The sequence below is a fragment of the Planococcus citri genome, chromosome 1 (assembly GCF_950023065.1).
Source record: "Planococcus citri chromosome 1, ihPlaCitr1.1, whole genome shotgun sequence".
Classification (NCBI taxonomy): domain Eukaryota; kingdom Metazoa; phylum Arthropoda; class Insecta; order Hemiptera; family Pseudococcidae; genus Planococcus; species Planococcus citri.
Window position 1 is genome coordinate 3,101,066 of NC_088677.1, and position 15,213 is coordinate 3,116,278.

The 15,213-nt window shown below is 33.9% G+C and overlaps 1 protein-coding gene across 3 annotated transcripts in view; it reads right to left on the minus strand.

Moving 5' to 3' along the window:
• IRSp53 (Insulin receptor substrate 53 kDa) overlaps window positions 1–15,213 on the minus strand; it is a 140,950-nt gene that overhangs the window by 13,239 nt on the left and 112,498 nt on the right. For all 3 annotated transcript variants that reach the window (XM_065363330.1, XM_065363340.1, XM_065363322.1), the window contains exons 2-5: window positions 6,909–6,984; window positions 1,935–2,027; window positions 996–1,057; window positions 806–877 (exon numbers count right to left, since the gene is read on the minus strand). In XM_065363330.1, the coding sequence (XP_065219402.1) occupies window positions 806–877; window positions 996–1,057; window positions 1,935–2,027; window positions 6,909–6,984 (303 nt within the window). The remainder of the gene's footprint in view (window positions 1–805; window positions 878–995; window positions 1,058–1,934; window positions 2,028–6,908; window positions 6,985–15,213) is intronic.

The following is a 15,213-nucleotide window of genomic DNA, read 5'->3' on the forward strand; positions in this document are numbered from 1 at the left end:
GAAAATTTGAAGAAAAAAAATGCCTCAGTCCAGCGATATATCGAATTGAATGTTTTCGAAAATTCTAGACACTAATTTGACCTTGGCTTTTTGATCCGATCCTTTTCACGCTCCCAAGAGACTCATTTTTGATGTAGAAACCTGAAAATATTGATAAAATCGGACATATTGAATTACTAGTACCTACGCTTTTAAAATGCCCAAACTCTAATATGGCATCATTTTTTTGATCTGGTCGCTTTCACGACTCCAGCATCCCCGCCCCATTCTCGGGCTGAGGCTCCAAAAAAGTGACAAATGCTACGCGATAAATCGAATTTTGAATAATTTTTCGAATTTTCGAATTTGCCTCCAAATTAGGGAGAGGGGAAGTTGCTTACCACTGTGAATGTCCATTTCTAAAATGAAAAATTATTCAAATCAGCATCAATAATCACAATATCGATATGGTAATTTTCAGGTATTTTTAAATAGAGAAGTTCCACCTTCCAACTTTTTGCCTTCAAAGGAGCTCAGAATGAACTAATGTTGATTTTCTCAATCGTTAAGTAAGTATAGATTTGATTTAAAAAATGAGCAAAATCAAGAAACAGGACTTCAAAAATTCCATTTTCTTTTTGACCAAGATGATACGGAATGATCTTAAACCTATTGCAACCTACCGGATCTGGAAGTAGGTAAAAAAAATATAAAATTCAAAAATTCCACACCTGCATTAACGTGTATTAAAATAAAATGACCCAAGACTCGAACTGAACCCAAAGGTCACCAGATAAAAAGTATCACATCGAGGGAAAGCAATTACCTGGACAACTTTGGTATCTTTTTCTAGATTTGTCTCCAACGGTACCAGTACATCAACGTAGAAGGCTTTCAACTGCGGACAAAATAAATCCTAGGTAAATATTTCGTTACACAAATAACTACGTCAATTTATAAATTCCTCTAACTAGAGTTCGATTCTTTCAGCAAGTTATAAGTATGTAGATACTTACGATGTTCATTTGTTGAGTCTGCGTCTCTTTGTATACTTCGACGATCTGCATCAATGCAGAACCTGTAACATCGTAATGAGCTAGGTATTAAATCAGCGTACAAGTATTTCGAATAGGTAGTACATAAGTAGGTAGGTACTCTAGAGTGAGTCTTATACGTATAGTAAACAAAATCCAATTCCCAGCGGATAAATTTTATTTTAACTTTGCGAGACCAATCAACGATTTGGAATTTATTCTGTCAAACGTGAAACCGGTTGGTTGGTCGATGACATTCGCAAAGGTAGGTATTAAACTCTCAAGTCTCTCAAGCAAAGGTATTGTTTTGACTATAGCGTACATCTTCTCAGTTTCTCAGATCAATAAAGATGACTGGATGGACTATTGGACTCGTTTACGTAGTACATACTTATCTATTATAGGCTAATAGTACGAGTAAGTGAAGCATTCCAATTTAAAAATGCGTATCGTTACGTAAGTTCATTATGATCATAGTCATAGAGAGGTAGGTATGTAATACAATACAAGGCTGTTAATCTTATATTGTTGGTATCGTTGAACGATGCCGATGCCGCGATCCGCCCTGTATAATCCATACCTCTTTACCCACGGATTACACGCAGATTTACCTATACAACAACAATAAGGCGAAGCCATCCAATCATCCATCGAGCTGGAGGAAACCTTACGTTGCGCTTTGCTTATTCTCTCGCGTACCAAGAGTCCACAATCCGCACAGGTACGTGCTTCGCATAAATACCACCATAAAGCTTATATATACCTAGGTACCTAGACCTACTCAGACCGCGTTTTCTCGCTCACTTTACATAATCTCGCTTTTTCCCCCTTTTTTTTAATAAGATTAACTCCAGTAATAATATAGATATGTACGCATTAAACGTTAAACGAATTATAAAACGTTGACGCCACAATCTTTACCTATATCGTTGCACCCGGACCATGTGGCCTGCTGAGCTTGTCTGGCCAATTTGGTAATTGCATCCACGTAAACTCTCGACGCAGCAGCCGCACCTGAAACGTAGAATAAATTCGTTCGAGTATAAAAATATTTGGCCTAACAAATTGTACATACAAGTCGTAGGTATTTCGAGTTGCCTAATGAGCCGCGTTCATGATTTTTTTTTTCTTTTTTATGACTAAGTACTCGCAAAATTTCGTAATTTTAAAAGAGTATCTACGTTACAAGATGCGAAATAAATTCGAAAAGAATTCCACATTTTTTTCTTTTTATTATATCGTCGATGTCTCACAAGATCGAGCAATTAGATACATATAAGTAGGTAGAAGTAGCACCTCATCGACAGCATTTTTTTACGAAAGCTCTGTACAATGTGCACATTCTTCGTTTCAATTATTTGTACTTATGGGTACCTGGGTACCCACGAGTACTATGTACCTGCAAATATGTACCATAAACTCGTAGTACATATGTACATAGAGTGTTTCGAAACTGCACCCGTTTCTCTCTTAGCACTTCTCTTGTAATACCTGCTCTTAAAACAAGTATACACTTCCATCAGCCATGCACATTGCACGTATAGGTTATACAGTTACAAGTGACCTGACCCTCCACAAAGTAATATACAAATAAAACAAATTCTTTTCTCCCTCGCACGTTGCATCCGTTTCATCCGATCTCTAATGCAATTTGATTAATAGGTCTGATTTTCTTCAAAAAAAAAAAAAAACACCTATGGCTTAGATTTACTCAACTTCCATATTTTTCAAGCTTTATAGTTTGAAAACGGATTATTAAGGGTTGAGTTCTGATGATTTTGAACCAAGTCATACTAAAGAATGGAAAAGGAGAGAGAAAAGCGAGGTTTTGACGTTTCTTGATTTTTAATAACACCGTTCCATGACCCCCTCCCCCCTTCACTCCAAGGGCAATTCAAGTTGTTGGATTCTATGAGAAATATAATTCCCAATTTTTCGACTTTCGCCAAGTTTAAAAAAGTCCAACCACGAGATCACTCTCACATGAAAAACTTTTTTTGACAATTTTCACTCCTATTCAGAATATTTTTGAGTAGGTCCCTTTTTGTGAGAAAATTTCCCTCGGTCTCCCCAAAAATATTGGCTCCTTAAATAAAGACACCCAAACTTGAAAAAAAAATCAAAGTCTCCAAATTTTTCATTATTTTATTTTATTTCATTTTTTTTCGATCAAAATCATCGTAAATGAGCTATTTGGGTGGGGGGGAGGAGTTCATCATTTTTTGGCGATTTGATGCGATTTTAATGATTTTTTTTTGCATTTTATTACTTACATCATATTTTCAACATGTTTTTAACACTTCTTACTTTCTGTAAATTTCATTAAAATTTCATTAAAATTTCATTTGTTATTTTTTGGTAATTTTTCAGTTATTTTTCCTACTTTTTATACCATTTTTCGCCAAGTTTTGTTCAATTTCACAAGGATTTCAATTGAATTTTTTTTTTGTGTATTTATAACATTTTTAAGAATGTTTTTCACAGATTTCAAACAAAATTTTTGCAAAATTTCACTGAGTATTCACTATTTTTTTTGGCAATTTTCTGTGACTTTTTTTCTAGTTTCTGAATTACGAGTATTTTAACATGTTTCAATACTTTTTCAGGCAATTTGTGCGAGATTTATACAGTTTTGATGTCTTTCTCTGATTATCATTATTATATTTTTGGATAATTTTAAACATTTTTTCATACAATTTTTGCAAAATTTTAATCAACTTTACCAAATTTTGGATCATTTTCACGTTTTTTTTTCCTTCATGTTTTTTAATCATTTTACCAAGCTTTTAACAATATTTTATGCTATTTTTGAAAACGTTTACTGAGATTTCATTAGTTATTAATCACTTTTAGAGACTTGAATGCAATTTTTCAAATGCTCACAAAATTTTAACTTGTTTTAAACTCGTCATTCGACTTTTTTCAAAATTTTAGAAAATATTTTATCAATTATTTTAACAAATTTTTTACACTTTTGTATCATTTTTGAGAAATTTTACAAAAATATATTCAATTTTTCATCATTTTTGGTTATTAAGCTCCTTTTTTCCAAGTTTTTGCAAAATTTTAATATCTACGTTTTCAACGATTTTAATGCAATTTTGTCCAATTTCGCTACAATTTCATCAACTTTCGATAATTTGTATTGCAATTCTGACCAAAAAAATTGTTTTTGAAGTTCTTTCCAAAAAACAGACATTTTTTGCAATTCTGACAAAAAATGGATTTCTTTGGAATTCTCTAACCAAAAAGTAGATTTGTTTGCAGTTCTGACCAAAAAAGTGACTTTTACTGCAAGTTTAGCGAAAGAGTAGTTTTTTGCAGTTCTGGTCAAAAAGTGACTTTTTTTGGAAATTCTAAAAATGTTTTTTTTTGCAATTCTGACAAAAAAATTGTTTTTAAAGTTCTTCCAAAAAAGTGACATCTTTTTTGCAATTCTGGCAAAAAATGTTTTTTTATTGGAATTCTTTGAAATTCTCTGACCAAAAAGTAGATTTTTTGCAGTGCTGACCAAAAAGGTGACTTTTACTGCAAGTTTAGCAAAAGAGTAGTTTTTTGCAGTTCTGGTCAAAAAGTGACTTTTTTTGGCAATTCAAAAAATGTTTTTTTTTGGAATTCTGACCAAAAAAATTGTTTTTGAAGTTTTTTTTTTTTTTTTTTTTTTTTTTTTTTTTTTTTTTTTTTGGGTGTTTGTAATTACTTGATTATTACACCCGTCGTATTTTTGAAGTTCTTTTCAAAAAAGTGACTTTTTTGGCAATTCTGACAAAAAATTGTTTTCTTTGGAATTCTTTGAAATTCTCTGACCAAATAGTAGATTTTTTGCAGTTCTGACCAAAAAGGTGACTTTTACTGCAAGTTTAGCAAAAGAGTAGTTTTTTGCAGTTCTGGCCAAAAAGTGACTTTTTTTGGCAATTCTGATGTGTTTTTTTGCAATTCTGACAAAAAATGATTTTTTTTTGGAATTTTCTGAGCAAAAAGTAGATTTGTTTGCAGTTCTGACCAAAAAAATGACTTTTACTGCAAGTTTAGCAAAAGAGTAGTTTTTTGCAGTTCTGGTCAAAAAGTGTCTTTTTTGGAAATTCTAATCATGTTTTTTTTGCAATTCTGAACAAAAAAAATGTGTTTTGAAATTCTTTCCAAAACAAGACTTTCACCATAGATTTGGCTAAAAAGTGATTTTTTTGCAACTCTGACAAATTGTGCTCTTTTTTTTAGAAAAAAAACGTCGAGTCATAAAAACCGTATATTTTCAAAAAAATGGACAAGGTCTTTTTTTGGAAATTTAAACAAAACAAAAGACTTCGAACAAACAGAATTTTTTGTAATTTTTTGGAAAACAGTTGAATGAATGAAAATATTTGTTTTATGACGTTCGGCATCTAGGGCCTTTAACGTCAGTTGTACAAATTACATTAAAAATTTAGATATCACGTTTAAACCAGGACTTTTTTTTGCAGTTCAGAAAAAAAGTGACTGTTTTACAGTTTCAATCAATAAGTGACTTTTCTTGCAGTTCTGAGCAAAAAAATGTATTTCTCTACAGATCTGACAAAAGAGCAACTGCATTTGCAATTCTGACAAAAAGTGACTTATTTTGTAATTCTGACAAAAAATGGCCCTTTTTTGTAGCAATTTTGGTTAAAAAAAAGCAGACTATTTTATACTTTTCTGGGAAGGAAAAACGAACACTTCTCAAACAAAATAACAGTTCGATGTCAGGTGGACAACAAGTCATGAATTTTGCAAAAAAAAACACAATTTAAAAAAATATCTCGAAAATTGAGAATAAATTCAAAAAATTTTAGCCAACCCCTCTCCCTTCCCCAAATTCCAGCCCAAGAACAAATTTTAGTGACTGAAATTCATGACTCGAATTTTTTTAAATTTTCAAATTCCAAATTTGGTTTAAATACTTCCTCAAAAAACAAAAAAAATTCATCAAATCAACGTAAAAGGCTGAAATTTGATTAATATCTTATTTTCAACCTCTCGAGTCGATTGATGATGATTTTGAGCTGTTTTGGAGCCTCCAGCGGGCTTTCGGTTATTCCAGTTTTTGAAAAAGTGAGGCAAAATGGTGTTAAAATGAAATTCAATAACAATGAACTCGAATATCTATCCTTCATCAAACAATAAAAATGATTTCTAATCAAGATTTTTTTACAAAGTCTGAAAATTTGAAGCTGGTATTTTCATCATCGCAGACTGTTTATTCTCAACACTAATTGGTACAAATCGAAACTTCAATAAGCTGGTACATATAAACCACAAAGCATTCTAAATCGATAACTCGAGTAAGTATACCTACTTGTAGGTAAAATTGATAGGTATATCACATATATTCTAATTACTTTTATAACGAGTCAAGTTTCCTTTTTTAATAAAATATAATATCGTACATCTTCACGCTTTCTTCATGGCTTGGCAACCCACAATTGAAAAAAATGAAAAAAAAATTGCACGCAAAAAATTCATTAGGCAAAATTACCAACGATCAAATCAACTATTAAAGACGTAGTTCGATTTTGTTATTTTTTTGAAGAGAAAATCACGATAGGAAAAAAAATAAAAATAATCATATATTCGAAGCCAAATTACACCTGAAGTTTCGGCGATAATGCAGAATGATGATAGAAAAAAAACAGGCAGGATTTACGGATGAATACATCATCTTTGCAAATATAATATTTTTAATGGCATAACTAATCGCGTAATTAAGCTAACTCGTTTACGAAAGCGCGTTACACAGCGAGTAGATGAGATGAAAACATTAACAAATTGTTTGTTTACAACATTAACTGCTGGAGTTTGTACGAGTTATATTTTAATGACGATGACTGCCGAAGCGATTACTGTTATACGAGTACTCGTAGTACATATATTTCTACTTACCATGTAAAGCTTTGAGGTACGCTTTGCCAGCATTGATCATCTGCCTGGTACCAGGGTTGAATTTGTCCAGTATATTCTGTAACAGACGAAAAAAAAAATATACATTAAAAATTGACCAATATAATATGTAGAGGTAAACCAATGAAACGATTAAACACAGAAGAAGCTACAGTAAAAACGAAAAAATAAGCAGGTAATTAATTCTAATCCAGCGTCGGTCGCGTCGCGACGTGAACGATTATCTAACACCGCAAAATCGAAAATCAGGAAACGACCAATACAAGACGACTATGGTGATGGCGAAAACAGGTAAAATGGTCAAATAAATCGAATGAAATACGGAAGAGAGGTCGGGTCGGGCACTGGAAGAATGCATCTCGCCAGCTCCAACTCGAAGCTACGGAATGTGGCTAGATTAGCTGCACACGTCCAGGGTTCCGTTTTGTATCCCTGAATAGCCGCAGGATCGGTCAAGGCCCTGCATTGGCCGCTGAATCGCATGCATAATTACGCCTCGCAACAGTTACTCGTATTCTTCTCATCGTATACACAGGTAGAGGTAGAGGTTGCATGTATTTTGCATTCGTCGTACATGTTACGAGTACATGTGCATCGAGTCAGCAAATACAAATTATTGTGGAAAAAAAGGGTCGACCGTTGCGAATTATTGCATGGATGAGTGCGAGTGCGAGTGGAATGACAAGAGTGTCATCTTTCGCGTTTGAATATTATTTTGTCTTATAAAATCAGGTAGATTCAATTTCAGGGATGAAGAGGACGAAATTAAGCCTATTTAGAATTTCGACTCAGCAGAGAACTTTACTTTCTTCAGCAAATATTCAAAATATCACCGCAGAAAACCAAAAAAAAAAAGTCATTTATGTACCTCAAGATCTCTCAAAAAATGAAGCACATAACGTTAGTCAAAACACGAGAGAAGAAAAGAAAAATCGAACACTGATTTCATTTTTAGATAACAAAAATAGAAATTTGATGCAAAAGTAGGTACACCCCTACACCTCCTAGCCAAAAATGCCAGGAATTAATATTAAAGGAGCCAAAATTCTTTATACGAATTTTTGGTCAATTTTTGAAAACTCCAAAAAAGACTAGAAATAGAGTAGGTATTTTTCTATAAAACTTGGCATGCAAAAATACATCATCAATCAATATTTTGAATGCTAAAGTCAAATTTAAAAAAAATAAGATTTTTGAACAAAAATAGGCTATTTTTGAAACATCTGAAAATATTTTCAAATATTTCGAACTTTGAACTCTTGTCTACAGGGAAGGGGAGCATCTAACTGTGCCTTTCGAGATAAAATGCTAATCAAGATGTATTTCGTTCATAACTTTATCTGAATTCGTTTAGAGGTTCATGTGCGGTTGTATTATTTGAAGATTAGATCGTAGTTGTTCACTGTTGATATCCATATTCTCCTAATTGTCATCATAGATTTTATCAAGGGTATAAAGCCACTGTCCGATTCCAGTGATTGGCTGTCCTAGAAAGACAAAGTGCTCGACGTACTTGCCTTGTTTAATGCAATAGACATTGTCGAGGGTAAATCAACCTGCCCAGAAGAACCAACACCAACAGATAAAGCTGATGATGCCGCTGAAATTGGTAAGTCAATTGCAACATGGCAAAGATCTTCACACCAAGCGAAAATAACACTAGGCAACGGCATATTTGTGTTCGGGTTGAAAATGGGCTTAATCGATAGTTTAGACCCTAAAACAAAAAACAGAGTGGGGATTTTCAATTTGAGTTGTTTTTGTAGTCAGGAGAGATGATCAAAGTTGCAAAAATGGCCGTTTTTGCCCTATTTCACGAGTTTGTGGAGACATCAGTATTATGTTTCAAAAAAAACCAAGGTCATATTCGGATTCTACGCACTTTTTTAAGTAAACAATTTCACCGGATTTTTGATTTTTGAAGTTTCAAGTGCATACGGAAGATTTTTGTTTGTAACATATTTTAAAACTTGGAGCGAGAGCCTCGCCCGCGCGAACACGGTTCCGAGCCACGATTACGTGGTGGAGTAACGCCAGCGTCGCGCACTCCGAGTTTTAAAATATGTTACAAACAAAAATCTTCCGTATGCGCTTGAAACTTCAAAAATCAAAAATCCGGTGAAATTGTTTACTTAAAAAAGTGCGTAGAATCCGAATATGACCTTGGTTTTTTTTGAAACATAATACTGATGTCTCCACAAACTCGTGAAATAGTGCAAAAACGGCCATTTTTGCAACTTTGATCATCTCTCCTGACTACAAAAACAACTCAAATTGAAAATCCCCACTCTGTTTTTTGTTTTAGGGTCTAAACTATCGATTAAGCCCATTTTCAACCCAAACACAAAAAAAAGGTCAAAAATTGTTGCCTAGTGTAATCATCTCACAAACCACTTCCCAAGAGCTACACAGTCGCATCGCTGGTAGGCTCTCTGCAAGTGAAGCATGGTTAGTGCTCACAAAAGAATTAGACAATAAGGCTGAAGATCAATTATTCCCCAAGTGCCTTAATTTCTTCAGCACCAAGTGGAATGATTACGAAGATGCGCCCTCTGTTGTTGCGAGAATTAAAAATCAACATCAAGAATTTCAAGCAGGTCTAGAAAATCGCAAAATCAAGACATTTCATAAGCTGTTGGAATTGTTATTTGTTTCAAAGCTGTTACACATACTTCGGAGTTGTTTCAAATCTTTCAAATCGAGGTACATTATTATCAAATCTCAAGCTGATAAGTCACTAAACAAACTGTCTGATTAACTTATCACTCATGAGCGTAACGTCGCACCACTGCATAGTTCAATGTCGTCGTTGTCATCCGAAGCTATGTTTGCTAAATCTGGTCAGAAGAGTAGTTCAAAATTTGTTGAGAAAACATCTGGTGATCAACACTCGCTAAAAAAGTGCTCACAGTGGATAAATGACGGTAAACCACCCTTTCCTGCATGTGCTAATGATACTTCTGGTTGTTTGCCACAAGTAAATACTTCTAGTTGTTTGCTGAAAGTATCCGATGCTGATTCAGAACCTAAAAGCGCTCTATTCGCCAATTTTGAGCAACTGAATCTAGTTATGTTGTCATTGGATCAATCTTGGTGGATTGATAACAGTGCAACAAAGCACATTACGCCAAATTAAGAATGGTTTCAACATACGAGCCATTTCTAAAGAACCAATACATCAAAGCTGCTGGTAGTCGAGCCACAGCAGTTGGTCATGGATTGATCAAAGTTGCTAGCTTCGTAAATGGTCAACTTGTCAAGTTTGATTTGACTGACATATGGCACGTTCCTGGTATCTCGAAGAATTTGTTCTCAGTCATAGCCACACACTTGAAAGCCTGAGAGCAAGTTTCATTAGAATCCAATGTTCTGCAAATTTAAGGCAGGTAATCGTGTTGTGGAGGAGGGGGTTTGAACTATTTCTAATATATAGCTCAAAAATTTGATGAAGAGACAAATCAAAATGTTTGAAAACGTGCAAAAATGACGTAGGCATCTATGTACTTAATAATTTGTATAATTTTGAGACATTTTTAACCTCTCCCTCCCTCTCTTCCTCCCTCCAGAACTCAGCATATTTTCCAAACGATCAGACTCATCAAGAAGGGAGGGGCAAAAGGGGCAGTTTGCCAGAGAGGTCGGCAACAGAAGAGCCTGTGATGAAAGAAAAATTAGGAAAAATTTTGCCCTCAATTTGCTCGGGCTTATTTTCTTTTCTTTTCAAAATTAAAATTTCTGAAAAAAAATCGTTCAACCAGTAAAGCCAAAAAGCATAAATGTACTGAATAAATTGAATTGAATCAAATTGAAAGTTTTAATGTAAAAAAAAAAAAAACTTCTCACATAAAAAGTATCGTTTTTATGTCCCCTCGAGACACAAATTTTTGAGAGCTTTCACCTTCACTTGGACCTGTTATCTTTTTTTTTTCTCAAAATCAACATCCTAAAAAAATATTTCAAATTCTAAAATTTTAAAAACCAAAAAATAACTGTTCAAATGAAAAAACATCATTTTTTAGTTCTCTCAAATTTTCAAACGTTTTTACACTCGCTTCGCTCGAACCTGTCCTCTTTTTCTTTCAAAATCAACTTTCTTGTTTCAAAATTTAAAAATTCACATTTTGGGCTTCCAAAAATTCGAAACAGAAAATTAAAATTTTCATAAGTCATATGAATATAAATGATATCGAGTAGCGAAGTTGGTATTTCCCCCTATATCAGTCAGCAAATTTTCATCGAACCCCCTCCCACCCTCTAAATTATATTCACCCGGGGCCCGCATTGGCTCTCGACTACTCTGCCAATCGGTGCATTATTTTCCCACAAATAGAGTAAATCTTGATAGAGTTGGCTAAAAAAGAAATTGATGACATTTCCATGCAGTGGACCAAAATTTAACAAAAATTGTACATACCTAACGTAGTAAAAAAATTGAAGTTGAAAATCATCAAAAAATTGCATAAAAAACTGCTGAATTTTCAGAGAAATTTGGCGAAAATTGCTTGAGAAAATGATGAAATTGTATTTAAATAATATCAATTTTGAAAAAGTAAGTATTAGCATAAAATATCGTTAAAATGACTTAAAAACACGAAAAAAAATGCCTAAAATTGATCAAATTTTCCATCAAGTTTGACAAAAAATTGCACAAAGAAGTGTTAAAAAATATAAAAAAACGCTAAAATTGCTGATTAAATCAATTTTTTTTTAAATAATTAATAATACGAATAATATATCAATCGTTAAAATTGGTATTCCTCCCCTCCCCCCCCATAACCCCCTTCCCCTGCACTCTCTAACCTTTCTATGTTCAGATTATCTGTTACAATTTTTTAATAAAAAAAAATGTCAAATTAGACGAATTTTCGTGGCGTTTGAAAATTTTGAGGCACACGAATTCTCCCAGGTAGGGGCCTCGTGAGATGAAAATTATTCCGTTAATCGATTATTGCAACTCGATGCACTTTTGCACGATGATAACTGGTTTAAAAATCTCGACCATAGTCAATTTTTCATTTTTAATTGCTCGATTATCACGCTACGAAGAAGCGTGGAGAAGACGATGGCATCAGGTCGATGCTAGGTGTAGTAGTAATCAGTGAATCTGGAACAAGATGAACGCAATTACGAATACTTTAAAAGGTGTCTAGGTCTACGAACAGATTCACTTTTTATATTCACGCTACGATGAGGTAGGTACATGTGGTGGTATATGGTCGTTGTCCGAAATAAAACGAGAAAGAAAAACACCTAAAATTACATATGCGATAAGCGATGCTAATTGAAACAGTTATACTCGTATACCTGCGTAGGCTCAGGCTCTACGAGATACTCGTACTCGTATTTTGCGAACTTTCCTACACATATGTAACGTAAACGTACTCGTAGGTGAGGTACATGGATAGGGCGATGAATTTGTAGTTATCTCGTTGATCTCTCATTACCATCTTGGTTTATAGGTACACGTTAATTACAACTTTCTATACGGTGGTGTGTCGATCTACGAACTGAAGTCAACTTGAAAAACGTGTGAAAGTTTTTCCACACATGACAAGATCGGCTCTGGCTCGAGCCATCATCGTAACTAGTAGAGTTACTAGGTATTATGAGCTGAGCTATATGGTCCATCTCTTTACTCCATAGAATTTGATAAGAGATGCGTAGTGCAACACGCAACACACCTTATATTCTGTGTTTAGTTGGGCGTCTCCGACTCCGAGGAGCGTCGCGTCGTCTCTGATAAGACGACTTATAGTAATATTTTCCTATTGTTATGTAACGTAATGTACATTACGAGTCCATACCTGCCTATTACGAATAATATGCCTATATAATATGTAATTGTGAGTACACGTAAGTTTACTTCAGGTCTAGATAAGTATTCAGTTGCGAATATAAAGGTAGGTATATTACCTACTCGAATTGGACGAATGTCGATTCAAAAATTTGCAATTTGCAATTTATGTGGGATGACCCGAGACGAAGGTGGAAAAAATTCAAGGTTATGGATACGTCGTCGTCGCATCATGTGCAGTCGATAGTCGATACTTATATTTACGAGTAGACGAGTGAGTGAATGGCAGGGGTATCGTGGAGTTAAATGAGTTGGGTGTTATGGTATGTATGATTGTACTCGTATTATTGAATAGTGTGCATAATTTTTGCGGTTATTTAATAATTTATACACAATATCCAGGTGTGCATTAAGAATTTTGTGTACAGAATACGAGAGTTGGATTTCAATACCTACGTGTGTTGAATTGACGTTTAATTTGTATTTCTTTGAATTATGATTTCCGAGTCGATGAAAATAGGTAGGTAGGTACCTACATATTAATTTTGGATCTGTCATAATTCGAGAAGCAGATGTCTAAACAAAAAAAAATCACCAGGCGCTCCAAAACATCTCGAAATTAACACCAGCTGATCTGACTGGTCACGAAATCAGCCATGTTTCTACTACATCAAAATTTGATTTTTCGTAAAATTTCAAACTGAATTTGAATTTTACAAAGCTCCTGCAGAATTTAAAAATTAAATTTAGCACTTGAAATTTGATCGGGTAGTGTATAAGTAGGCTCTTTCGATGTTTAAAATTTTTTTTTTTTGGTTTACAGCAGAAAGTTTTCTCCTGGAAGTTTGATTTTAGTCAGGGTGTTTAACAAAATCTGAAAACTACAAAAACAAGGACCCTGGAAACACCTTTTGGAAAGACGTTTTCAAAATTGAAAATATTTTATTCATTTTCGCAAAATCGTCAAAAAAAACTACCATATAAGGTAAAGTGCCCAAATTCCACCCAGTGCCTAATTCCAACCACTTTCAATTTCTCGGTGATTAAATGATGACGTACAAAACGCCAGCACCTGAAAGCCAAATGGAAAAAAATCATCGCCGAAAAACCACATTTCAAAATTGCCGGTTGCAAGGAAGCTCGGAGAAAAATACCGATGGAATTTTTTTAACGAAGTTTTTCGTCAAGTTTGATGAATATATCTTGAAAGTAGATAGTTTTCAACATATGTGCGGTATTCATTTGTAGGAACCACTCACGGAAGGCTCATTAATTTCACAATTTTCAAATCTCTGTGGGGGTCCTAATTCCAACCACCAGCAAGTACAACATGATAATTCATTTTCAAAAATTTTTAATACCCAGTAAATTAGTGGTAGGTAGGAGAGAAGAGCTGCCGTCATCATTGTTGAGTGAAATTAAGGCCTCTGAGGGGAAAAACGACGTCAGATACACCTCTTTTTACATAATGAATTTTTGAGTCTTTAAATTCAGGTATGATGGAGAATCTTGAAATTTTGTTTTTTACTGCCCTCAAATTTGCAAATCTCGGCATGTGACACTTTAATAGTAAATGAAGATTTAATTACTTTTGTATTTTAATCAATAAACTTTGTATTTTTTGCAATTTACGCTACTTTTTTTCATAGTAAAAGTAGGTGGTTGGAATTAGGGACCCAAAAATGAAAATTTGCGATTTGACACTTTTCACTAAAGTTCATTTTTTTTTCTGGGGATGGTTTTTCCACAAGGTGACAATGCCAAATGAATTTTGAATAGTTACTTTATCAAATGGTTACACAACTTTTAAAAAAAATTCAAATTGAGATATCCGAAAATGCATTTAAAAAAAAGTGGTTGGAATTAGGGCACTTTACCTTACGCTAGGGTGGTTCAAAAAACAATAGAAAAAACTTTATGTTTCAATTTTTTGAGCTTACCCCCTACAAGTGTTCCATTTGGTTAGAAAACACTCCACAAAAAATTTCAGGGCAAAAAAATAATATTTAGTGGTTGCGCAGGAGAGTTGAAGGTTGAAAAGGTATGAGCGCGTCGAGCGAAAACTTCCCACGGTTGTGCGCTGGGGAATGCAGCGTTGCATTCCCTCCTTGGATCTAAGTAGTATTACACAACGTTATCCCCTCTACAATGTATGATAAGTAAGGCTAGTCCTTTGTGGGCTTTTTTAGATGTTATTAATGAAGAGTCAATGACAATTTTTCAAATTCGAAGTTCATTAAAGGAGGAAACAAAAATATTTCAAAAGTAAAAAAAAAGTATGAATTAAGGTTGTATTACTACCTATTCTATTCTAATATGTAGGTACTTGGTGCTCAAAGGGAAAAAATGCACATATAGGATAAATTTACCTTCAAATATGAATATTTTATAAGATTCAGCACTTCAAGTTGATGTTTTATTGACTATTAGATATTAATTTTAAAGCTGTTACTTTATAAAAATGGAATTTTTCGATTTCTAAATTCCAAATTC